Raw genomic sequence first — 25,888 nt, 5'->3', positions numbered from 1 at the left:
ATAAGGCAGAATGCAATAGTGGTGCCCCCCCTGTGCAACACCCTCCCATCAGATGTCAAACAGATAAACAACCACACAACTCCCCGAAGACATCTGAAGGCAGCCTGTTATCAGGAAGTTTTTTATGTTTGATGTTTCGTTGTGTTTTTAATTATGCTGAAATCTGGGGGCAACCCAGTCAGATGGCCAGGGCATAAGTAATATTATTAATCTATACTCTTTCATTTAATGAATGTGGGGAGTTTTTCTTAAAACCAAAACTTTATTTTAAGATATGAGTAATACAATATAATTTTATATACAATGCTAAACCTGAGAACTGTTTCTCAGCATTCGTGAGTCCCAGGGGCATGAAATCCCCTGTTCAGCACATCAAACTATTGCACGACACAGGACAAGTTTTCTTCACTTTGAGCTTTCCGTAGAGGTTCTTCCTGCCTTCTTGAAATGAGAACAGGTGCGTGTGCAGTTTGCAGCGTGTCTTCAGGCCACTTGGACAGCCTCGTCCGCTAGCCGGAGGCACGTTCCCTTCAGGCAAAGCCAATTCACACCGTTTGGATTCTCCTCTCAACGAGCTCGCTTCCTCTTGCTGGGCATGAAGTCTGGCAAACAAGAGAAGGGAAAAGTGGCCATCGTCCAAGAAATCGCAAAAGGAAAAGGATTTAAGAAAGCCAAGCCTGAACAAGAAACATTTCTCAGTAAAGTTTTTAGGAAGAAATGGTGAGAAGAGGAAGGTTAATTTGTACGACTTCCCAGAACAAGGAATTGTTGTGGAATAATTTGGGAATTATAGGGACAGAACTACCTAAATTGTATAGAAATTTATTTATGCATGCTACTACAGCAACAAGAATGTTACTTGCCCCAAAATGGAAAGAAGTAGAAGTCCCAGTAAAGAAAGAATGGATACAAAAACTTATGAAATAAGCAGAAATGGCGAAACTTGACAGAAGAAGAAATCAAGATAACAAACACTTTATAAAAGAATGGAAATGGTTTATTGAACATTTGCAGATAAATTGTAAACAGAAAAAACATTGGCAGGATTATTGTAATAACCTGCAGTTTTGGTAGAGTAGATATTTATGGTAGATAATTAAATGAGTAAATTACAGTGGTGCCTCGCAAGACGAAAAGAATCCGTTCTATGATTCTCTTCGTCTAGCGGTTTTTTTGTCTTGCGAAGCAAGCCCATTGACGGATTAGCGGATTAGCGCTATTAGCGGCTTTTAGCGGCTTATCGGATCAGCTGATAAGCGGCTTAGCGGCTTAGAAAAAGGGGGGAGGGGGAAAAACCCGCAGGAACTCGCAAGACATTTTCGTCTTGCGAAGCAAGCCCATAGGAGATTCGTTTTGCGAAGCACCTCCAAAACAGAAAACTCTTTCGTCTAGCGGGTTTTCCGTCTTGCGAGGCATTCGTCTTGTGGGGCACCACTGTAAATGAATTCGGATATGCAGAAGATATGAAAAATAAATTTAAGGAACTGCAGAAAGAGGGGGAAGGAAGACAAATTTTTAAATGTTAAATGGATTGTAAAATTAATGAAATGTATAAATTTGAAAAGTATGAATAAAAAACTAATTAAAAAAAAGAGAAGAGGGAAGTTTGCTTGCACAACAAGGACACCCTCCAATGTACCTTCGTCACTAGGATGGTCAGTATCATCTTCTTCATCATCATCCTCTGCAATCACAGGCATGCTCAGGTTCCCAGCACTCTGCTCCTCTGTCAACTGCAACGTCCCTGCAAAGGCAACACCAATCTTGAAAAGGAACTGGTTTCCATTTCAGATCCATAGCTACCGTACTTTTCTGTCTATAAGACACCCCCATGTATAAGACGTTGCTTATTTTTCAGGACTCAAATTTAAGAAAATGGGGGGATGTTGAGCTTTTTTTTTTGAGGAGGATTTCCCAGGGTTGTTGAGCTTTGTTTGGGGGGGGTTTGCCAAAATTCCGCCTCCCGTCTGTCCCATCGCCAGCAGAAGCTGCCAATCACCCGCCCAACTGCCAGAGTGTCAGCCAATCAACACCACTCACTGACGCAGCAACCAATAACACGCACGCACATAGCTGCTGACAGCCACAGCAGCAACCAGTCAAACGTCCACCCTATGCACAACCCCCACTTTTTACCATGGCAGAGACATCACCTTGCCGACAAAGGTCCATATAGTTAAAGCTATGGTTTTCCCAGTAGTGATGTATGGAAGTAAGAGCTGGACCATAAAGAAGGCTAAACGCCGAAGAATTGATGCTTTTGAATTATGGTTCTGGAGGAGACTCTTGAGAGTCCCATGGACTGCAAGAAGATCCAACCTCTCCATTCTGAAGGATATCAGCCCTGAGTGCTCACTGGAAGGACAGATCCTGAAGCTGAGGCTCCAATACTTTGGCCACCTCATGAGAAGAGAAGACTCCCTGGAAAAGACCCTGATGCTGGAAAAGATGGAGGGCACAAGGAGAAGGGACGACAGAGGACGAGATGGTTGGACAGTGTTCTCGAAGCTACCAGCATGAGTTTGACCAAACTGCGGGAGGCAGTGGAAGACAGGAGTGCCTGGCGTGCTCTGGTCCATGGGGTCACGAAGAGTCGGACACGACTAAACGACTAAACAACAACAATGCACAGAAAAGTACAGTATGTCCTTGCCGGTCAGTTTTGCAGATGCGGTTAAACTCTTTCAGGACGCGGGTTTTTAACAAAAGGAGCCTAATAATGCAAAAGACTCTGCAGAGCATCTCTGTACTGATGGTATTTTGTGGGGAACAAAAAGATGGTCAGCGCCTAATAACCTTTTGTCTCAGTGATGCCACTGCCAGCACCAAAATGGACAGATCCAAGACATCTCCAGAGAAACTTGCGAAACAAAAGAAGGCAGGAAGGGGAAAGCAATAGGAAAAACGACTGTAGAGAAAGGTGGCTTCCTTTGAGGACTCGTATGAACAAATACAAACTGATCTGGAATCATAACGAGAACGGTTGTTGGGCAATGTATTTCATAGGTCGTGTGCTAATGAAGAGGGCGTGGAACGAGGTTGAGTTACAATAATACGGGAATATCAAACTGTAATTCTAAAAATTAAAAACAGCTTTAAAAAAAATAATACAGGATACTCTCACTATATTCTGCTAATAGCTTGCATGGCTGCAGCCGATTGAATTCTCTTCCGATCTTCTGTTAAAGAGGAAGATGAACACGATTCTTTCTTCCCCCTGCAAGTATCTTCGACCAACCATTTGTATATTTACGAACGTAGGAAGCTGTCTCATATAGATTCAGGCCACTGGGCCCCATCTAGCGCAGTATTGACTACACAGTGGTTCGCTGGGATTTCAGATGGGACATTCCCAGCCCTAGCTAGAGACTAAACCCGAGACTATTTGCGTGCAAAATATGCTGTACCCCAGAGCCATGGACTTTTATAAGCATTTGCAAAGTTTGAGAGGGTGGGGGAGGCGTTATAACGCTTAGCATAGTAAAAGTAAGTGGTTTGCATAAAAGATAATAAAAAGGCAACAAAATTAAGTAAAAAATTCCCTGAAAATTAGATAAAACCTGTTCAAGGTGACTGCCAGTAGGCCACCCCATAATATCCACAAGATCATCAGAAGCACAATGGGCTGAAGGAGACAGCGGCAGGCGCACACACACAAGACACTCACATCCCCTCCCCTATGGCAACCAGTCAAAGATGCTCTTATCAAAGGATGGCCCTTCCCAGGAGCTGTTCATGGAGGCCTGTATAGCAACTGCACCAATTTCAGGAGTGAACATGTGTTATGTGAGAGCAGAGAATTACAACCCCCTCTCCCCTGCCCAACACACACAAACACACTTCTGTTTTGGAAAAGTGTTTCCCTACCTCTGCTTTTCAGAGTTTCTTTCTTCCTCCTCGGCTGCAAACTTTTGCTGGCTTTCTTAGCCTTTGGCGATTTGGATTTCCCACGATCTGTTGATTCGGAAGACTCCAGCTTAACTTGGCGGTGCCGTCTTGATTTGGAAGCCTAAAACATTTGGGGTTTTGGGGGGGGGAGAAATAAGCCAGAAAAGTAAATTAAGCAAGAAGGAAAACAAAATTTTAGTAGTGTGCATGGGGAAGGGGGGAGAGACAATCAAATGAACTGCTTGGATCTTGCCACTGCTTAATTCTGCCCCCTGTAATGTTGTCATATGCCATATTCATTAACAGAATGATCATGAAGGAAAGTTAGGAATTCAACCCCTTGGCACAGGGTAAGCATGGACTCATAACACACAAAGGGGGGGGGGGAATCCGGATTCTATTACCCACTAGTATTATACAACAGCAATTTCACTGTCGCATGAAATCATGGATCTCTTATTGGTACTTCAAGGGAGCAGTGTTAAAATTGTTAAATCTCTCATCACAACCCTAATTAAATTTGCCCCTTCTCCCCATGGCTGTTTTTCAGAAAAAGATGTCAGAAATCCAATTGCAGATATCTAGTCTAGCTTGCCCTCAGTCACTGAGTTCTCCCTGTTGCATTTTAAATTCTGATCTTCCAGTGCTGCTAGTTGGCCACTGATCAATGCACTTAACTTACATAGGTGATTTTTTAAAAAAATAAAAATCACTTTTTAATATAACAGTGCACTCATATTTCAATATCAGTGCATGATATTGTGCAAAACTGTTGGACCCAACTAGCTACAATTGGTACTTCTTAGGACTAACCTGTGAAAGACTGTGAGCTTTTCAAATTCCAGAACTTGGATCATTTTTTCATCTCATCTTTAACTCAATAACACAGTCTGTTCCGTGTCATAGGCAACTAATATATATTATAACTTATACTGCATTAACATATCCTCAATACATGCATCAATAAAATAAATCAGAACAACAAGGAGTAGTAAGAGATGTATAACTTTGCATCATACAGAAAAGTAAAGAAGGTACTAAGGAGAGTCATATATTTCAACTTAGAACCCATTATTGCGATGGAGGAGAATTTCCTGATATTCCCTTCACACTTACTTGAACAACTGCAGAGTAAGATTTGGATTTGATGTCGGCTAACGCTCTGGCTCTTTCAAATCCCTGGAAAAGAAAAGACTTTTACCATTGCCTCGCCCAGGCCTAGACAATGGCACAGTTCCTACACCTGACTCTTTTGCCCTGAGATTCCAGGTATCACAATAAGGACCGTAATTTTCCGTGTACAAGACGAAAATTGGGGGTCGTCTTGAACACCGAACATGGGCATCTGGGGAAATTTTAAAAAGATTTAAGCATATGTCCGGGATTTTGGCTTGGGCGGGCTGAGGCGGTCCCTCCTGCTGCTGTCCCCCCTTTCTCCCCGCCCCACCCCCGGGCTGCTGGCTGGCGACTGGCTCAACCACCGGATCGAGAACAGATGCCGCCGCCACTGCTGACAGCTGCCTCAGCTACCTCTCCTTGCCCTTCTTTCCCTCTTCCCTTCCCAAACTCCCACCCTGCCTCCAGCCTGCTCACCACCTTCCTCAGCTCAGTTTGCTCGATGGCATGGCCTGATGCAGAGTGGTCGCTGCCTTCCCCTGGCTCTTCCTTGGCATCCTGCTTGGGCGCCTGCTTCCCCACAGCAGCAGCAGCAGCTGCAACCAAGGGGGAGCGTGTGGTGCCCCCCCAGTCGCTGCCTTTGCTTCTGCACCACAGCAAACTGCATGCATCTCATGATGGAAACTTTGAGGGCGATCACCCCCCAAAAAAGATCAACGACTTGCTGCTGCCAATCATCCAGATTTTCACTTATATTTTAGGGTTTCATTTTCTTAATTTTGGGTTCAAAAAAAATAAGGGTCGTCTTATACACGGGGGGCGTCTTAGACATGGGAAAATACGGTATTTCCTTACCTCTGTCCCTTGCGAAGGACCCTCCTTTTCATTCGTCCCTTCTTCGCCCACAGTGGCCAAGGCCGGCTCCTGGAAAGGGCAAGACATTCCACAGGGATGAAGATTGAAATATGGAGGCCTTGGTATAGAACAGCGGCTTCCACTGGCCCCTTGGTTCCATGAATCAAGTGCTCCCTTCCCTTCCCTACCCTACCCTATGAAAGGCGTTATTCAGAACAGCGGTTTGCACGACCCACTGAGGATAATAATCCCTGAATTGCGGAGGGTTGGACCAGAAGTCCCTTCCAACTCTACAATTCTACAAACAGCACAAGAAAATTCAAATCTGTAACAATTAATTGCACACTTATTAAAACCCAATTAAAATCCAGTATACCTGAAGGAGCGTCTGCACCCCCATCGTTCTGCCCGGACACTGAGATCCAGCGCCAAGGGCCTTCTGGTGGTTCCCTCGCTGCGAGAAGTGAGGTTACAGGGAACCAGGCAGAGGGCCTTCTCGGTAGTGGCACCTGCCCTGTGGAACACCCTCCCATCAGATGTCAAAGAAATAAACAACTACCGTATATACTTGAATATAAGCTGACTTTTTCAGCATATTTTTTATGCTGAAAAGGCCTCCCTCGGCTTATACTCAAGTGAGGGGGTAGCGGCGGAGGGATGAGTGGCAAGAAAGGAGCCCTTTCTCGCTGCTTGTCCCTCCACCGCCGCCCGCCTCTCGCAAGGGAGCTGTGCTGTGCCTCTCCCAACCAGGTTCCTATGCCTGCACATGCGAGCGGCATGCTTGTTCTTACTCCTCCGCTGCTGCCACCGCCACCAGGTTTGTGGTGTGGTGAACCGGCTTATACTCGAGTCAATAAGTTTTCCCAGTTTTTTGTCCTAAAATTAGGTGCCTCGGCTTATATTCGGGTTGGCTTATACTCGAGTATATACGGTATCTGACTTTGAGAAGACATCTGAAGGCAACCCTGTTTAGGGAAGTTTTTAATGTTTGATGTTTTATCGTGTTTTTAATATTCTGTTGGGAGCCGCTCAGAGTGGCTGGGGAAACCCAGCCAGATGGGTAGGGTATAAGTAAGTTTATTCATTCATTCATTCATTCATTCATTCATTCATTCATTCATAGAACTAGTTTAATGAATTCAACGGCACTGATCAGCTTGTTCCAGTGATACAAGCTTTTCAAAGTCTGATAGTCATTTACATTTCCAACAAGTTCCCCCCCCCCCAATGCTTAGTGCCCCCCTAGGTGACCCCGCTGCTCCCCAGGGGGTAATACTGCCCACTTTGGGAGGCAAAGGGTTAAAGCAAGGTACTCCTAGAGATCCGAGGAAGTGTGCAATGAGCACTGTGCATCAAATTTAATACAGACAGAACACACCCCTTCATCTGTTCTGCATAGGTGTCTTGGCTATTCACATATGACCAATGAACTGGCTCTCTCATCTGCTTGGAAAACAGGCTGTTCCCGTCCTGTTTACACAGCATCGTGCCGCAATGGCAGCTGTAGGCCCAAGTGGAGCTCTCTAGATCTACCTGTTCTTCGCTCCCCACAACAAGACACAGCACAAAGATTGCCTCTGCAACAATCCAAACAAGTGTGCAATTCACACACCCCTATATTGTCCCCATTAGCTTCTAGATCTAATGTTTATTGGATGGGTTTTTCCCCCCCAAATTGATTTTTGAATTATGAATTTATTGTTATTCATGTTTTATACTGTATTTTATGCTGTTTTTTGTTGCATCAATTAAGTGTTTTAAATTTGTTGTTAGCTGCCCTGAGCCCGTTTTTCTGAACCGGGAAGGGCGGGGTATAAATAAAAATTTATCATTATTATTATTATTATTATTATTATTATTATTATTATTATTATTATTAGATGCCACCCAAACACAACAGAAATTTATACTGTTTGGCACTCCACAGCGAGAGCCCTCCAATCTGCGTTGCTCTTGCATCATCAGTGCATCAGGATTCCACAGAAACAGAGGGAAATAATGTGCAAAAGCCAACAACTAAAAGGCAAATCTCCTCAGTTCAGCTCTCTGTTCTGTACAGACCTGCGTTTGACCCTAAACTACTTAAGGCTTTGGGTTAGGATAGGCTGGACATTTTTAAAAGTGCAGCAGGAGCCGCAAAGTGAGAAATGGTTTTCCAATCACCCACACAAGCTTCAACAGCACACAAGCAGACAAAAGACGAAGCCACCTACCGCTTTGTTCTTCTGCCACTCTTGATGCTCCAAAATGATGTTCTTGAAATTGTCTATGAAGTCGTCTTTTATCAGATTAAGAGCCTTGTCCGGCTGGGACTGGTCCTCAGAGATCAGGCACTTCATCTTTTGGTAGTGGTCGTGAATGTTCTTAGCTTCCTTAAAATGTAAATAAATATATTGACCGGCAGGAAAGCTTTGGAAGCCAAAGTGAAACTTAACCACTGAAGACTTTGAAAGATTGCAACAGAATGCTCTCCCCCCAGGGAAATTAGCCTAGCGCCTTCACTATACACCTTAGGCTCCAGGCAAACGTTCCTTTTTAACCAGGCCTTTGGTTGATCTGATTTACATTCTATGCACTTTTTAAATGTGGGAGTTTGGGGGGGGGTTATTGGGGTGTTGTTTTTATTTTGATTATATATATTGTGGTTTTATATTTTTATTTTGTTTTGTGAGCTGCCCTGAAACCTCTGGGTATAGGGTGGTATATAAATTTAATAAATCATCATCATCATCAGACTTTCTTCACTCATGTTTTATTCTGGATTGTTTTATTTGATAGTTTACTGTGTTTTAAACCACATTGAGATTTTCTCTTAGATTTCTCTTAGAAATATAAAGCAGTATAGAAATGAAATGAGTAATATTATTATTGCTATTACTATTCTTGATTAAATTTATATATAGCTCTATACCCACAGGTCTCAGGGCAGTTCACAAGATAAAATCGCAATATAAAAAACACAAAACACATAATGAAAATAAAAGCAACACAATAACCCCCCCCCCAAAAAAAAACAGAGGGGGGAAATAAAATTTAAATTTTATTTGTAATAAAACATTTAAAAATAAGCACCCATCAGGTATGGTCATGGAGTAGATTAAAAGGTCAATTTAACTGTCTTTCAGATCAAAACAATTTAGCCATTAGTTTTCCCCTCAATTGTAACCATTCACAGAAGCTCTTTGATCCAGTGGAGACTTCCAGGAAGGGGCGCTGGGAGGCAATTTTCTATCATTCCCTCTTCCTTCTGCAGCCCCTACCCCCATCCCCAAATCTGATCTAAGGGTTGGGGAAACTATTGGGACAGCATTTAGTGGGAGTAGGGAAGGTGGCATTGAGGGCCGTGAGAGAAAGGTGGAATTTGCAAAAACTGCCTCCTAATAATAGTACAGGGATACCTTGGATCCCGAATGTCTTGCGACTCGAACGCTTTGGCTCCCGAATGCCGCAAACCCAGAAGTAAGTGTTCCAGTTTGCGAATGTTCTTTGGAAGCCGAACATCCGATGCGGCTTCCACGGGTTCTGATTGGCTGCAGGAAGCGGCTGCAGCCAATCGGAAGCCGTGCCTTGGTTGTTGGAACATTTTCAGAAGTTGAACGGACTTCTGGGACGGATTCTGTTCGACTTCCGAGATAGCTGCAAACCAGGAAAAGGTGGGAGAGAGCTGGAGAGTCCTTGTGGCTCGCGAGGAGACCCTCCCTGGAGCCTGAAGAGGACTGAGGGCAGAGGAAGCCCTGAAGAAACCCAGAAGGGCAGGGGGGCTTTGTTTAGACTGCTCAGCCTCCCCGTCTAGCAGCTAGCGCAGGGGTCAGCAAACTTTTTCAGCAGGCAGCCGGTCCACTGTCCCTCAGACCTTGTGGGGGCCAGACTATATTTTGAAAAGAATGAATTCCTATGCCCCACAAATAACCCAAAGATAAAAGCACACATTCTACTCATATAAAAATACTCTTGATTCCCAGACCGCCAGCAGGCCGGATTTAGAAGGCGATTGGACCAGATCTGGCCCGCAGGCCTTAGTCTGCCTACCCATGAGCTAGTGCATGTGGTATTGAAGCAGCAGTAGCTACTGCTTTGCAATGCATCCTAAAACCACTTCCAGAGCTCCGACTCAAGTTGGAGAGAGAGTTGTAGGGAGGGAGAGCAGGGGAGAAATAGGTACGACTGTATTAGTTGTAATGAATACTGTATTAGTATTCTGCTCTGGTCAGACCTCACCTGGAGTACTGTGTCCAGTTCTGGGCACCACAGTTCAAGAAGGACACTGACAAACTGGAACGTGTCCAGAGGAGGGCAACCAAAATGGTCAAAGGCCTGGAAACGATGCCTTATGAGGAACGGCTAAGGGAGCTGGGCATGTTTAGCCTGGAGGAGGTTAAGGGGTGATATGATAGCCATGTTCAAATATATAAAAGGATGTCACATAGAAGAGGGAGAAAGGTTGTTTTCTGCTGCTCCAGAGAAGCGGACACGGAGCAATGGATCCAAACTACAAGAAAGAGGATTCCACCTAAACATTAGGAAGAACTTCCTGACAGTAAGAGCTGTTCGACAGTGGAATTTGCTGCCCAGGAGTGTGGTGGAGTCTCCTTCTTTGGAGGTCTTTAAGCAGAGGCTTGACAACCATATGTCAGGAGTGCTCTGATGGTGTTTCCTGCTTGGCAGGGGGTTGGACTCGATGGCCCTTGTGGTCTCTTCCAACTCTAGGATTCTATGATTCTATGATGAATGGTGCTTTTCTCAGCATTCTCCATTACCAGCAGCCTGGAGCAGATGTAACAATGATCTCCAATCCATTCCAGTATATCCGAGTGGGTTCTTCAAACCCCAGTTGGCTTCAGTTACAAGGACAACCATGGTTAGCTGAAGCACAGTTATGATGCTACAATAATATTAAAGTAAAATATGAAATGAATGGAAGGACATACAAATGAGGAGGGGCACGTCAGCCCTCTGTATATCCCTATGTGCCTAACCATGATTATGAGATTGAGAAGGAGGTGTATGCATCACATTCACAGAACACACACACACAAAATGATTTTTAAAATAAATGCTAGATTGGATTTTCCCTAGGACGGAGAGATCCAACAGGAAAACTAAGCGCTGCGCTTCCTGTTCCTGAGCATGCGTGTGTATTAATCAAAAATGCAATTCAAATAAAAGTCATTCTTTGCAACCCCAACACATAGGAGGGTTTGCGGGTGGTATTTAAATTTGTTACACCTTCCATGTGGTTGCGGCATCACCGTCTGTACATGAAGGGACAAGAATGGCCCCTGGAACAGGGCAACATTGCTAAATCAGCAGGCAGGGCCACCTGAGAGATGCTGCAGCACAAACGGCAGAAACGTTAAGAGCATGATGCGTACTCCACCTCTAAGAAGTCATCCGGCTTAAGCATTGCAACTCGGTCGTCCGGATCCCTGAACTCGCTCCTGGTCTCCGTCTTCTCCTGCATGTTCTTCTTAGTCCTAAAGGAAAGCTAGAAAGAGGTGGTTGTGTCAGGATAAAAGTGGAAAGGAAAACTGGATGAGCAAACGAAAGTGAAATGCCACTGAGATTTCAAAAAGGTAAGAAACCTAGGCAGGAATCATGTAACCGCCCTGTCAGTGGAAGCCCTGACCCCAGGGTGGATAAAAATCAAATATTTTTAAAATAAAAAGTTTAAAAATGGATTTTTTAAAATTTAAATTGGATTTTTTTTATTTAAATTGGTTTTTTAAAATAAAATGCTTTTGGAGGAAAAATCTTTCTATAGTTTTCTATTTAATTTACATTATAGTCCAAAGGCTATTCATCAGGAAATAAGGATTTGTTTTAAGTTTTTCATGTGTGCTAAAACTCAGTCTAAGGTTTTTTTTTAAAAAAAAGTTTGACCACATCAGTTATTGATACATATGCTATAATGTTATTGTTTTAGTTAAATAAATTGTTTAAATTGTTATGAAGAAAATTATTGTTTTTCTCCTTCCAATACAGTACAGCAGAAAAGTTGACCAAATATAAACAGTTAACTTATTAAACCTTACAATAATTTCATAAATATCTGTCTATGTATTTCTAATAGTATAACCAAACCAGTAATTTTTTTATATAACTGTAGAAACTGTAGAGGAAGCCCTGAAGAAACCCAGAAGGACAGGAGGGGCTTTGTAGACGCTCAGCCTCCCTGCCTAGCAGCTAGCGCAAGGGTCAGCAAACTTTTTCAGCAGGGGGCCGGTCCTCTGTCCCTCAGTCTTTGTGGGAGGTCGGACTATATATATTTTTTTGGGTGCGGGGGAAAGAACGAATTCCTGTGCCCCACAAATAACACAGAGATAAAAGTACACATTCTACTCATGTAAAAACACCAGGCCGGCCCCATAAATAACCCAGAGATGCATTTTAAATAAAAGGACACATTCTACTCATATAAAAATACGCTGATTCCCAGACCGCCTGCGAACCAGATTTAGAAGACGATTGGGCCAGATCCGGCCCCTGGGCCTTAGTTTGCCTACCCATAAGCTAGCGCTGCTGCATCCTAAATCCAGTTCCAGAGCTTCGACTCTAGTTGGAGTTGTAGGGAGGGAGAACAGAAGAGCAGGGGGGAAATGGGCGCTTTCAGCAAGGGTCTGCAAACTTTGTCAGCAGGGGGCTGGTCCACTGTCCCTCAGACCTTGTGGGGGGCTGGACTATATTGGGGGGGGGGGAATGAACGAATTCCTATGCCCCACAAATAACCCAGAGGTGCATTTTAAATAAAAGGACACATTCTACTCATGTAAAAACACGCTGATTCCCGGACTGTCCACACGCTGGATTTGGAAGGCGAATGAGCCGGATCCGGCCGCCGGGCCTTAGTTTGCCTACCCATGGCTTAGAGCAGCGGTTCTCAACCTGTGGGTCCCCAGATGTTGTTGGACTACAGCTCCCATCATCCCTGAGCTCTGGCCTTGCTAGCTAGAGGTGATGGGAGTTGTAGTTCAACAACATCTGGGGACCCACAGGTTGAGAAAGGCTGGCTTAGAGGCTTTTTAGAGGGTGCTCCCCACTTATGCGATTTTTGCTTATGCACGGGGGGGGGGGGGGCTTGGAAGGTGACACCCACGTACATGGGGATGATGCCTGAACAATTTTGCTAATATCACTCCACTAACTCACAAATTTAGGCATTGCTGTGAAATGGAATGCTCTGTCCATCCGAAGCTTCCGGAAGACATAGGCAGCGTCGTAATGCTGAGCATCTAACAGTTCCTGTTGGAATTTCATGACTTCAGCCCAGTCTTTGAGCGCGACCCTGATCTGAAGAAACAAAGACAGGCACGTCTTCAAATTCAAGTCAGAAAAACACAACCTAAAAGCACCTATTAAAAGCCCATAAGCGAACACAAGCAGGAATTATACCTTTTGCTTTGGTTGGCACAACTGTGTATTGTACAATCCATACAGAAGATAAAGGGCACCAACTCGGATCTGGAAGGTGTAGGGAGGAAAGAAGTACGGCCACACCAACGCCAAAGCTTCCTTGGTGAACTTTATCTGCTCCGGAGTCCTTATTTTACCACTAGGATGAAAAAAGAAAAGATACAGCATGGCATTTGTCAATCCCACCAGTTATACGTCAAGAAAATACTACATCAATGATGACAGAAGAGGCAGGTTGCCCAGCCTTGTTCTAAAAGCCCTAGACCAAAATCAGATGCTTAGAAAGTTGAGACCATTTTAATCCGTTCTAGTATTTTTAAATTTTGTACGTTTTAAAGTAGGCTGGTGAATTTTTCTCTATTTAACTGTTTTATCTCTTTGTAAGCCACTTTGAGGTTTTATATCGTTAAGCGTTGAAATAAATAAATAAAACTAACAAATAAAACTAAAATAAAATGATATAAATGAAATAAAACATAGCATTGCTTGGGGGGTGGTTTGTTTTGTTCTTTTTCCTGTTTTTATAATGTATTTTGTGTTTTTACCTTGTATTTCAATATTGTCAGCCACCCCGAGATCTATGGATGAAGGGTGGTATAACAATGTAAATAACAATAATAATAATAATATTAATAATACTTTTACATCCTACCTTTTTTTCCAAGGAGTTCAAGGTAGAATACATGATTCCCTTTCCCCGCCCTCCTCCTTTAATCCCCACAACAGCCCTGTGAGGTTGGCTTGCCTGGGGGGCAGTCACCCCCGGTGAACTTCATGGCCCAGTGGGGATTTGAATGTGGTCTCCCAGGTCCCAGCCAGACATTCCTAACCCAGCCTTTCCCAACCTTGGGTCACCAGATGTGGTTGGCCTACAACTCCCATCATCCCTAGCTATCAGGACCGGTAGTCTGGGAAGATGGGAGTTGTAGTCCAACGTTGAGAAAGGCTGTTCTTAGCACTAAACTTGAGAATCACAGAACTGTAGAGGTGGAAGGGACCCCCGAGCATCATCTAGTCCAGGCATAGGCAAACTTGGCCCTCCAGATGTTTTGGGACTACAACTCCCATCATCCCTAGCTAACGGGACCAGTGGTCAGGGATGATGGGAATTGTAGTCTCAAAACATCTGGAGGGCTGGGTTTGCCTATGCCTGATCTAGTCCAACATCCTGCAATACAATGTTAACGTTTTAGGGTTTTGTTTTGTTTTTAAAAATGTATGTTTTCAAAGTAGGTTTGTTAATTTTTTTCAGAATGCATTGTTTTACTCTTTTTTGTAAACGGGGTATAAATAGATATAACAACAACAACAACAACAACAACAGCATCAGCATCTGAACAGCACACCACTGGCTGGCTCCTGGTCAGGGACAGTGAGAACCACAGGAAAGGCAGGTTAAGAACTTAATTCGTTCTGGAGGTCTGTTCTTAACCCGAAACTGTTCTTAACCTGAGGCACCACTTTAGCTAATGGGGCTTCCCGCTGCAGCTGCACAATTTCTGTTCTCATCCTGAAGCAAAGTTCTTAACCCGAGGCACTATTTCTGGGTTAGCGGAGTCTGTAACCTGAAGCGTATGTAACCCGAGGTACCACTGTATTTCCAAACTTGAGTCGTCAGCTGTTTTTTTTGGACTACAACTCCCATCATCCCTAGCTTGCCGGACCAGCAGTCAAGGATGATGGGAACTGTAGTAAAAAAACAACACAGTTAGTGACCAAAGTGAACTGCAACTAAAGAATCACGGCAAGAAAAATTGATGGACTCTGCAGAACTGGCAAAACTGACATACAAACTACGGGACAAGGATAACTGTGACTTTAAAGATGAATGGGAACCCTTTACAAAGTATTTGAAGATGCAACAAAGCGAACTGGACTCCTGGGCTGGTTTTGAATAAACATTCACAAACTTTTTATTGATAATAATCAGCTAAATAGTTTGAGGATCTATACAACTGTGTAACATGCAGAAAACAGCATTTTTAGAGAAATCAAAGACTGGAACTGAGGGAGGTCGGGGGGGTGGGGGTGGGCGGGTTCTGCGGGGGGAGGGAGAGGAAGGGGAAATAAGGGTGATATGTTTCTGGATAATATGTTTTGTTTTAATTTTGAATAAAAAAGTTATTTTTTAAAAAAAAGTTTGGGGAACCCTGATCTACATTAAGGGCAAGGTCGGGGTCGAAAGATCTGCACTGGGATCCGCTGCCCCTGTGGATACCGCCCGAATGCAGGATTGGAAGGGGACCCCCAAGGGTCATCCAGCCCAACCCCGCCTTGCAATGCTGACCAAACCTGACCTTCCTTCCCTTCCCACCCAGCCTGCAGTGCAGGACGTTCAGCTCAATTGCTGCAGCCCAGCCACTTCTTGGAAGGGGCGGCAAGGGGTGCAGGCACTCTGCCCATGCCCAGAGGCCCCGCTCACTAGAAGATGGTGTGGAAGCGCAGCTCCCTCCACAGCGAGGCGAAGTCCTCGAAGCGGACGCTCTCGGCCTGCTGGAAGCTGCTGAGCAGAGCCTCGCAGTCCGTCTTCAGGCCCGGCCAGGCGGCGTCCATGGTCACCCTCGCCGCCGCCTCCTCTCAGCACTGGCGTCCCCACTGCGCGTGCGCGCTGCACGCTTGTTGTGGCGCGGAGAGAGAACGGAAAAGGTTAACCTCGCCGCTGCCGCTCTCGAAATAACTCCAGGAAGACGCGCTAGCTGTGTCCGTGTTGCCCTTTTAAGAGTCGAGCTCGCGGAAGCGGAGGATGGCGACTACAGCCAATCAGAGCCACGGTTTAGCTGCTCGCTCCGCCCCTTCACTGAACACCCGCCTCTTTCTACTTCGGCTCTTTGGTTGAGTCTGAGGCTCCTTAGCCCCGCCTCTGGGCGATGGTTTAAAAGGGTGTTGGGAGCTGGCAGTAGCAGTTGCAAATAAGGTTGCTTGTTTTTTTTATAAAAGAGCCTCCTCTATAACTAGCCGAATGAGCTTTTGGTGTTTTATCAACCTGTGTGTCTTTATTTCTTTGTTTCACAAAATTTGCATGCCGCTTGACTGCAGAGAAAACCTCAACGCGGTTTTACAAAAAATATATATATGAAGGATGACGTCAGCACTGAAAAACGTACAACCATAATTTAAATATACAGAAAACTTTTTTTAAAACCCACAATAGAATAGACTTAAATTAACAACTCACGCAAACTTTGTAAACGTCTGCGTTTTAAAGTACAGTTGTAAATTCTTCTTCATTTCCTTGGTTTTTTGCTTTTTGTAAACCGCTTTGTAAACCATCTCCTTTATTTAGGCTGCAGTCCTAACCTCACTTACCTTTAAATTCACTACCCCACTGAATTCAACTGGACTTACTTGTGAGTTAACATGGTTAGGATTGCAGTCTGAGTGTATTTTTCTCTCCCACGAAAAAGCTACCGAATTGAACATTGGATCTGCATGCAAACATGTTAAACCCACACTTAATCCTCTGCTAAAACGAAATCAATAGATGTCTGTCGAGCACACAGAGTAAAAAAGCTGCTTTTCTGTGTAAAGGACTACCATGGGAAATGTGATTTGATGGCACTGTAATCCTGTGCTGGTTTACTTGCAAGTAAGCTTCGCTGTGTTGAATGGGATACAGACATGTATGCATAGAATGGCAGTCGTGCAGAGCTTACTTCTTACAGGGCTCTTCTGAGACATGTTGTTGTTGTTTAGTCGTGTCCGACTCTTCGTGACCCCATGGACCAGATCACACCAGGCACTCCTGTCTTCCACTGCCTCCCGCAGTTTGGTCAGACTCATGTTTGTAGCTTGGAGAACACTGTCCAACCATCTCGTCCTCTGTCGTCCCCTTCTCCTTGTGCCCTCCATCTTTCCCAGCATCAGGGTCTTTTCCAGGGAGTCTTCTCTTCTCATGAGGTGGCCAAAGTATTGGAGCCTCAGCTTCAGGATCTGAAGTGAGCACTCAGGGCTAATTTCCTTAAGAATGGAGAGGTTTGATCTTCTTGCAGTCCATGGGATTCTCAAGAGTCTCCTCCAACACCATAATTCAAAAGCATCAATTCTTTGGCGATCAGCCTTCTTTATGGTCCAGCTCTCACTTCCATACATCACTACTGGGAAAACCATGGCTTTAACTATACATAGGATAGAGACATAGGATAGTGCCATTAGCCTGCTTCTGAGACATAGGATAGTGCCATTAGCCTGCAGTCCTGAACACACTAGGAAGTAAAATCCATTGATCACACACTGCTTTGCACTTAGTTCTTGGATAGTGCAATCCTGTATCTACTGAGAAGTAAATCCTGCTAAATCCTTGAATGGTTTTTCAGACCAAAGCTCACAATTCAAAAAAGAACGCCTGCAAAACAAACACAAACTTTTGTCTAAAATGTATAACCTGTTATTAGAATGGGAAACAAAAGACGAGTTAGTTAAAGCCTCAATAATGCACTGGGCAGTAGATATAGGACACAACATAGATTTCAGCCTCTGGGAGAAACCTTGGAAAAGCAACTTGAAATTTACAGCATGTTATGCTTTGAAAGAGAACTATTTGAAAATGATTCATAGATGGTATTTAACTACGAGTAGGCTTGCTAAGATTTACAAGACAGAATCAGATAAGTGCTGGAAGTGTAAAGAAGTAGAGGGAACATTCTTTCACATGTGGTGGACATGTAAAAAGGAAAAAAAGTATCAGGAAATTATATATAATGAACTGAACAAAATGTTTTAAATTACTCCCCCCACCCCTAGTCTGGATAACCCAGACTGAAATTCCCGGGTGTCAGAAAAGGTTATTTATGTCTGCAATAACTGCAGCCTGCATTTTGTTAGCCCAAAAATGGAAAGTGAGTGAGGTCCCAACTAAAGATTGGCAACTTAAATTGACAGAATTTGCACAACTTGCAGATTTAACATAAAGAATAAGAGAGCAAGAAGAACATACGTTTAAAGAAGATTGGAAAATGTTTATTGAGTATATGGAAAATAACTGTACAGCTGAAAATGCTGGCAGCATTAAGATAAATTCAACAGAGCAAATAATTTTTGATGGATGTAATAGTGGAAAACCGATTGGAATAGTTATTGTAAAATATGCAGGGATGTAAGATATGCAAAATGAACCATGGAAAAAGAAGGAGGAAAGTCACTGGATATCTTCAAGTATGTAAAATGTTTATTTGAAATTGTAAAACAGAAAATTTAATAAAAAATACATTAAAAAGAGAAGTGACTCCTATTGAATTCAACAGTGAACATAGGAAGCTGCCTTAGACAGGGTCAATCTGCTCAATATAATCTGCTCTGGTCTATCTACTCAAGATTTTCTGGCACTGACTGGCAGCAGCTCCCTAGTGTTTCATAAAGGGGGGGTTTGAATCTGGGACCCATCCATCTTTATTAGTCACAATGAATCAGCAGGATTATGTGTCTGCAAAAAATAAAAAAAATACTATTACTCATTAAGGCTACATTAGTTAGACACACAGTTTCCAGTTCGTGAGAATTGACACAGCCCTTTCTGCCCCTCCCCTCCATCATCCATGTGTAATAATTATTTGGGTCGATTCTGTAATAAACTAGCTAACACATTTTTCCCTCCATAAACAGGAACGGGAGCTGGTCCCTAGGGGCAAAAGGGACAGGGGCCCAACAATAACAGCCACTTGATTTCACTCTCCTCTTCCTGCATTTTACATAATCTCTCTTTGCTTGCTCCCATGTAAGGTGTGCCTAGGGGGGGATGACACCCCCCTGTCATCATCCTCTGTCTGGCTCTGTCTAGCAGATTCGGACGAAATGTCTCAACAACAGTTGTTTTAAATGACTTTCTTTTGCTCCCCAAGTGCTCAGAAAAATCCTCAGTGTTTGGAAACTAGGAAGCTAAATAAAAAAATTGACGTCAGGGAGTACCTTTAATGTGGTTAGCAAGTATATTTTGCGAAATTACAAAGAACACGCCTTTTTTCATCTTCTTTTTTTAAAACCTAAAACTAAAATAAGTTCCAACTATTCTGATTATTTCTACTTTTACTTAAGTATTTTTATTCATTTACTTGATTTAGGAGGGGCAGCTGCCCCCCTCGCTATGCCCAGGGCTGCGTTCAGTGATGGGGACGCATCCTGACTGAGCGCCCTGAGGGAGGGTCACCAAGCGGTGACTCCGCATCCCCCTCTCTGCCATCCCATCGCATGCAGGCGGAGTCCAACATGCCAAAACACACGTAGGAGGGCAGTCAAGCAAGGAACCCTCTTCGCTGATGCAGGGAGGGGAGCGGCGGGAGACGCCCGCGGCTCTGTCTCGGGTGCTGGACCGCACGTATAGGGGGCGTGGCCCGGCTGACCCGATTGGCTGGGAGAGGCCGGGACGTTTGACTCATTTGCATCCGCCTCCTGCATCCTCTCTCAGCTCTGAGCTGGAGCCGGCGCAGCAGAGCACACACCACGGCAGCCAACAAGGATGGGGAGCAGCTATCTGGGGAGCGTCTCCCTCCTCGTACGCCTCCTTCTTAAGGGATTGTTTTGTATGGTCGACCTGGTGCGTAGGAGGCGAGGGGATTTTTTAAAAAAGCGCTTTTAAGAGAACCGGTTCTCTCTCTCGCCATCCCGGGTAAGTATAATAGTGGGTTATCAGAGGTCGGTTTTAGAGGTGTAGTAGAGTGCACTTAGGTCGGGTTGCCATGCGCTTGAGACACGTTTATTTGCTTTGAATGGCCGTCATAGTGTCCTCTTTTCTGCTCTTCAAAATATGGCAACTCTACATGTACTTTTAATAGTTGCATAGAATAGATGAAGGAATTTGGGCAGGTAAACATTGTGGCTCAGAATATTGCTTTAAAGGAGGCTAGACCTGTTCTCTGAGAACTTGTCTATCAGTCGTTAACAGCCATGTGGAACCTCCATAGCTGGTGATAGTGTACCTCTGAATACTGGTTTTCCAGAATCATCAAAGCGGGGTGTTGCCTTCATATGGGTTTTCAAGCTATTAAAAGCAGAGTATAGTAAGCCCCATTCTCCTTTGCACCTGTTTAAGGAAATGGTTTGGCGACACACCACCCAATCCACACAGATGGAGGGCTGCCTTATCATTGCCAAGAATGTAAAACTATTTGGAACTGCCATAAATAGCTGGCTTGTAGAGTTAAGTTAACTTGCAACCTTAGTCAATATGAAGAGAGTGCAACTTTGCTCTCATTTCTGCTACTGAACTTCTCTAATGGACTGACAATAGTATATTTGGGAAGGGAAGTAATGAAAGAACAGAAGAAACTGATTAAAACATACAAAAAAACATTGTCAGCAGGCAGATTGCGGTTTCTTAAAGAACAATACGTTACATTTTACAATGTATTAAATATGAGATAGTGTGTTGTGCTTTATAAAAATTGTAAAGGGATGAGATGAGACCTGGTCAGCACAGCAATCTGTACATACATTTTCTTTTAAGTTGCCAGTTACTTGAAACTAATTAAGGTAGCTATTCCAGATGCAAAGAATTAGCCTAACATCAGAAAGACATCATACAATATAGCATACATTATATTTGGTTGTGCGTAGGAATTCACTTTAAAATGTCAGTTATGTATAAGCAGACTTAAGCTAAAATAGCATAGTTAAATTCAGAGTTGCACACAAGCATGTGACACTTGTTTCTTGAAACTGAATCAGGGCTCTGATGTGCAAAGAAAGGTATCCCCAATTCTAAGGGACACTTCTTGTACTCCTAGGCTATGTTTGACGTGTGGGAGATTTGTGTGAAGATGTCCAAAACTGGCTACATTGCCAGGCATGGTGGAGAAACCAACAGACCACTGAACTAGTTTGCTTGGAGCATAGCATTCCCTTATATTATGCATACACTGAAATTCAATAGCACAAAATGTGTTTTCTTCTTTTCTTAAAATAATAATAATCACCAAGTGACCAGGATAGCTCCTTGCCTCTTCTTCCAACTAGCAAAATCAGAATACAGTGGTACCTCGGGTTACACACACTTCAGGTTACAGACGCTTCAGGTTACAGACTCCGCTAACCCAGAAATAGTGCTTCAGGTTAAGAACTTTGCTTCAGGATCAGAACAGAAATCGTGCTCCGGCGGTGCAGCGGCAGCAGACGGCCCCATTAGCTAAAGTGGTGCTTCAGGTTAAGAACGGATCTCCGGAACGAATTAAGTACTTAATCCGAGGTACCACTGTATATTGTGCAAAGTTTAGGGGCTGCAGAATTTGGATTGCTTATGTGCAGACTAAGCATGTGCATGTTCAGTATTAAAATACTGGCTACTAGTAGAGCCAACATCCCTCATCTTAGTCATTGTGTGGAACAGCTACAAAGTTGAAGACTTCCGTTTGGCAACTGTAATACTGCCTCAGCAGCATGGAGCATGCACAAACCCAGCAATCTCCTCCCACTATTTTGGAATATGCTGTTTTCTTCCATGATTTCTCAGTCCTCCAATGAGGTATGTACGTTCCAGGTGACTTGTGATTCTAGAATTCCATAGCTTTTGGCACACTTCCAGTTTGTTCCAGTGGTTTCACAGTAGAATGGGCTGAAACACAAATGTGTTCAGATGATAGAAGACGCACTGCACATAAAAGCTTCACTTGCATTATTGCTTGCTAGCTGAAACCTACCGTATTTTTCGCTCCATAACACGCACCCAACCATAACACGCACGTAGTTTTTAGGGGAGGAAAATCCGTAGGCATGCCACCCGTAGGCATTTCCTCCATAACACGCACAGACATTTCCCCTTACTTTCTAGGAGGAAAAAAGTGAGTGTTATGGTGCAAAAAATACGGTACTTGGTGTGGTATTTGGGTGCTCTCGGTATAGAATCCCAGGACCCAGGTTGGATGAAAAATATTGGGGTGTTTTTTTAAAAAAATGCTGTGAGTATAGGAGAGCATCCTAAGCAAATATCTCAACATATGCCATGAAGCAGGCACTGCAAAAGAAATGGGATGGCAAGGAAAGAAGCGTTCCCATTGGGAAGCAGGAATGTTTGTGCAAATGAATGTCTGGGAGAGCGTGGTATTGAATTCTACCCAATGTGTCTTGTGTCTTCGTGGTTTCAGTGTGGTCTATAGTAGCGTTGGGCAGCAGGTAAATGAGGAACCACTGGTAGATCTATGTGATTTTCAGTAGCCTGGCAAATATTTCTGATTCCCAAATAACAACATTTCCTCCTCACCCCCATCAGTTTAACCGGGGTAAACGGAGAACTTTGCAGTTAACTATGAGTGACGTTTGGGTTAAACAAGTGTGGGAGGTTGTTTCAGTTCTGTTCCAATACTAGAACCTCTTCAGCTCTTGATGTCCAGAAATTGTCCTGTCTGATCAAAGCTGCAACCCCATAGCAAACTTACTGAAAACAATGGCGCTTGCTTCTGAATAGACATATACATGTGCAGATATGTATCCTTCTGCCAGACCCCAGCTTCATGAATTGCGGAAGCTTAAAGGCATCCAATCCTATATACTATATACTGCTCTATACTTTCAGCAACTTTACGGTGGCAAAGTAAATTTGACATGTGAACTAAAGGCACTTGCAAGACCACTTCCAATGAAAAGAATTATAGACACTAGAAATTAACTGTCATCTGCAGATATATACACTTCAGTTGCAGGCCTGGTCCACATATAGTTTATTGATGTAATAAAACAATACAGTTAGTGTTAGATCCAACCACGTAAGATGGGGGGGGGGAAAGAAATGGAGGAGGGATAATTATTATACAGCACAAAGAAGGAAACAAAGATGTTTTGTGACATATTATCTAAATAAAAAGGTTCCTAAAATATATTCAGCATTACTGAAATCTATGGTTAACAAAAATAAAACAAATGGATGTTAATAGCAACAAGGTGCATTGAAAACCAAAACATCAATTATTACCAAGCAACTGAATGATGAAACTAGGCAACTCTGCTAAGAAGGCAGGGATGCTTTACAATTTGCTTGAAAGATCACCTCTACCAAACAGGGTCAGTGGAACATTAAAATTCAATTATTAGGTACACAATATTAGCATGAACTTTCAGAGCTATAGGCAGGGGGGGACTGTTCTCCCTGCAGAGGTGGCAAAGCGACTACTTTAAAAACATTGTTTTTTAATTAAAAGATAATTCATCCACATACGTAACGTAAGAAGATCCCTACTGCAGTAGACCAAAGGTCCGGCCAGATGCATCGAGGAAGCTCAGAAATAGGGCGTGAAAACAACAGCCACTCTCCCCTGCAAACTGGGATTCAGAGGTCCACGCCCCCCCCCCCAAACACAGATTCCACTTAGCTATTGTGGCAGGCAGCCACCCATAGGCCTATCTTCCATGGGTAATCTTTTAAAAAGCCATATAAGCCAATGGCCGCCACCACATTGTCGTAGTGAATTAATGCCTTCTGTCCTGAAACAATCTTCACTGGGAAAGCCAGAGTTTAAATACTGCAAAAAGAAGCGGGGAATCTCCTATCTGCTTGCTCCACGACTAATCATAATTTTATAACCCTCTCCCTGGTCATCTCTTATGCAACTTAAAAATGCCCCAAATGTTGCTAGCCCCTCCAGATCGAACTCTCTTTCCCCCCGAACCATACACGGACATTAAAGCACAGCATTTAAGAACCCTCTTTTTCGAGTACAACATGACAAAAAAATAGAATTACTCCAAAATTTCTACATGATTTCACAGGCAGTAAACATAAACAAGTGGAAGAGAAAAGAAATAAAAAAAATGTTTTCTTTAAAAACTAGCTTTATAAATGCAGTATATATTGCATGAGGAACTGCTGGCATTTCATTTTTATTTTCTTAAGAAAATAGATTGTGCGATTGTGGCTACAAATGCACCGCTGCAAAGAAATGTTTCTCTTCTTTAAAAAAAGTAAAGTAAAAATTTATCTGAACATCAGAGCACACAATGCCTTCAACCACGTGAGAGAAGGCTTAGACAGTTTCACCGCAGTGGTGATTCACTTGATAGAAATATTTTCAGTGACAAAAACGCTTGATCCAAAATAAAAAATAAATACTTTTTTAAAAGGTGCCTACTTCAAAGCTGCCATTGCAAGTGTGTTCTAAACATACTGGACTTTTGATTGTTTATGTACCAAAAAAATGCACCATTAGCCAAGTTACTGTTGTTACATAAAAGAACATTGTTGTTTTTAAAAGACTGTCCAAAGTAGAAAGGGGATCAGAACCAAACTAACTGAATTAGTGCAGTATTTGTAGCCAGGCTTCTAAAATCAGATATAGAAAATATAAATAGACTGCTTTTAGGTGGTGGGTCACCAGTGTCCAAGAAAACAGAACAGTTGCGTGTGGGAAAAGCTCAGTTGACTTGATCCAGGGCTTTGAGCAACTCTTCACCCTGTAGCAAGTTGCGGTTGCCTTGTATGGGTGCGTTTACTTCACAGTCATAGCTGGTAAGTTGCGGGAGTCCCTTTTCGTCAATGGACTGCCCTAGAAGTTTACTTGCTATATCTGCAAGGGAAAAGGAAGCATGTGTTAACTTGCACAAAACACATACATTATTCAGGGTTAACACTGGTTTGGCAAATCCGAAATAATATAAGTTGCGCGAGGTCTGCTAGACTGCCCTGTGTGCATGCTGCAGTTTTCTGATGGGGGGGGGGAGCACTGAATGTGGGACCAGGACTCCTATTACAAAACACACAAAGAAAACAAGTTTCTAGCCATTATGGCTATGAAAATATATCCCAAAAAAAGGGTGTGGGCAACACCTCCTGAAATTGCAAGCCAGAGGAAAGACTGAGTAAGACCTCAAGTAGTGAGGGTCATAGGGTCTGCCCCTATCCTAAAAAGATGCACATTTTACATAGATTGCAGAACTCAGCTATTCTAGGCCCAGAATCTGGCTGCAAGACTTCATTATTTTTAGGCAAAACATACCTGTAGGGAGTGGCTGCTTAGTCCTCCTCTCTCCTCCACAAACTATTTCTTCCATCTGATTCCAAATACCCATGTTCAGCCCATCCTCCCTCTCCTCACCGCCCTCCGTCTCCAGGTTGACACAAAACTAAGGCCCTCATGTAACCGTTATGCCAATAAGGGCTTGTTCTCTCACCCTGCTCCTTTTATGTTAGGAACACAGGAAGCTGTATTGTACGGAGTCAGGCCATCAGTCCATTGCTCAGGATTGTCTACACCAAGGGTTGGCAACGTGTGGCCCACGAAGACCGTTTTACTGGCCCACGAGCTGCCCCCAAACTGAGCCGCCTGCTCTGCAAGTCCCCCGCACGCTGCACTAAACCAGCGCAGTGCGACAACTCGCCAAGTGGTGCCGGAAATGGCGTCTGCGCATGCGCAGATACCAGAAATTGCATCTGTGCATGTCCAAATGCTGGAAATCACTTCTGTGCCGGTGCAATTTTTGGCATCTGGGCATGCACAGAAGCGATTTCCGGCGCTGTGGACACGATTTCTGGCATCGCGCTGCGCCAGTCCGGCCCATGGACGATCTCTGTGGGAGTGATCCAGCCCATGGCCGGTAAACCTTGCCAACCCCTGGTCTACACAGACCAGCAGAGCCTCTCCCAGCCCTACCTGGAGATGCCAGGGATTGAACCAGAAACCTTCTGCATGCAATGTGGATGCTCGGC

At 43.7% G+C, this 25,888-nt stretch overlaps 2 protein-coding genes across 4 annotated transcripts in view; both read right to left on the bottom strand.

The window, feature by feature from the left end:
* Window positions 1–242: 242 nt before the first annotated feature.
* On the bottom strand, window positions 243–15,864 carry SNAPC1 (small nuclear RNA activating complex polypeptide 1). Its single transcript, XM_081193796.1, has 10 exons — window positions 15,692–15,864; window positions 13,249–13,408; window positions 13,006–13,146; window positions 11,237–11,344; window positions 8,073–8,231; window positions 5,860–5,928; window positions 5,005–5,067; window positions 3,868–4,009; window positions 1,640–1,744; window positions 243–602 (listed from the first exon to the last, which is right to left on the bottom strand). Exons 1-10 carry the CDS (start codon window positions 15,820–15,822, stop codon window positions 568–570), a joined length of 1,113 nt encoding a protein of 370 aa, XP_081049922.1. The 5' UTR covers window positions 15,823–15,864; the 3' UTR covers window positions 243–567.
* Window positions 15,865–22,893: 7,029 nt separating this feature from the next.
* Window positions 22,894–25,888, bottom strand: part of HIF1A (hypoxia inducible factor 1 subunit alpha) — a 41,019-nt gene continuing 38,024 nt past the window's right edge. For 2 of the 3 annotated variants that reach the window (XM_081191941.1, XM_081191940.1), the window contains exon 15: window positions 22,894–24,749. In XM_081191941.1, the coding sequence (XP_081048067.1) occupies window positions 24,598–24,749 (152 nt within the window). In that variant the 3' untranslated portion in view covers window positions 22,894–24,597. Of the gene's footprint in view, window positions 24,750–24,998; window positions 25,010–25,888 lie in introns of those variants that run through there. The other variant, XM_081191942.1, reaches the window with a different exon arrangement.

The sequence above is a fragment of the Podarcis bocagei genome (assembly GCF_964188305.1).
Source record: "Podarcis bocagei genome assembly, chromosome: 1".
Taxonomy (NCBI): domain Eukaryota; kingdom Metazoa; phylum Chordata; class Lepidosauria; order Squamata; family Lacertidae; genus Podarcis; species Podarcis bocagei.
This window is presented reverse-complemented; position numbering and strand designations above follow the sequence as displayed.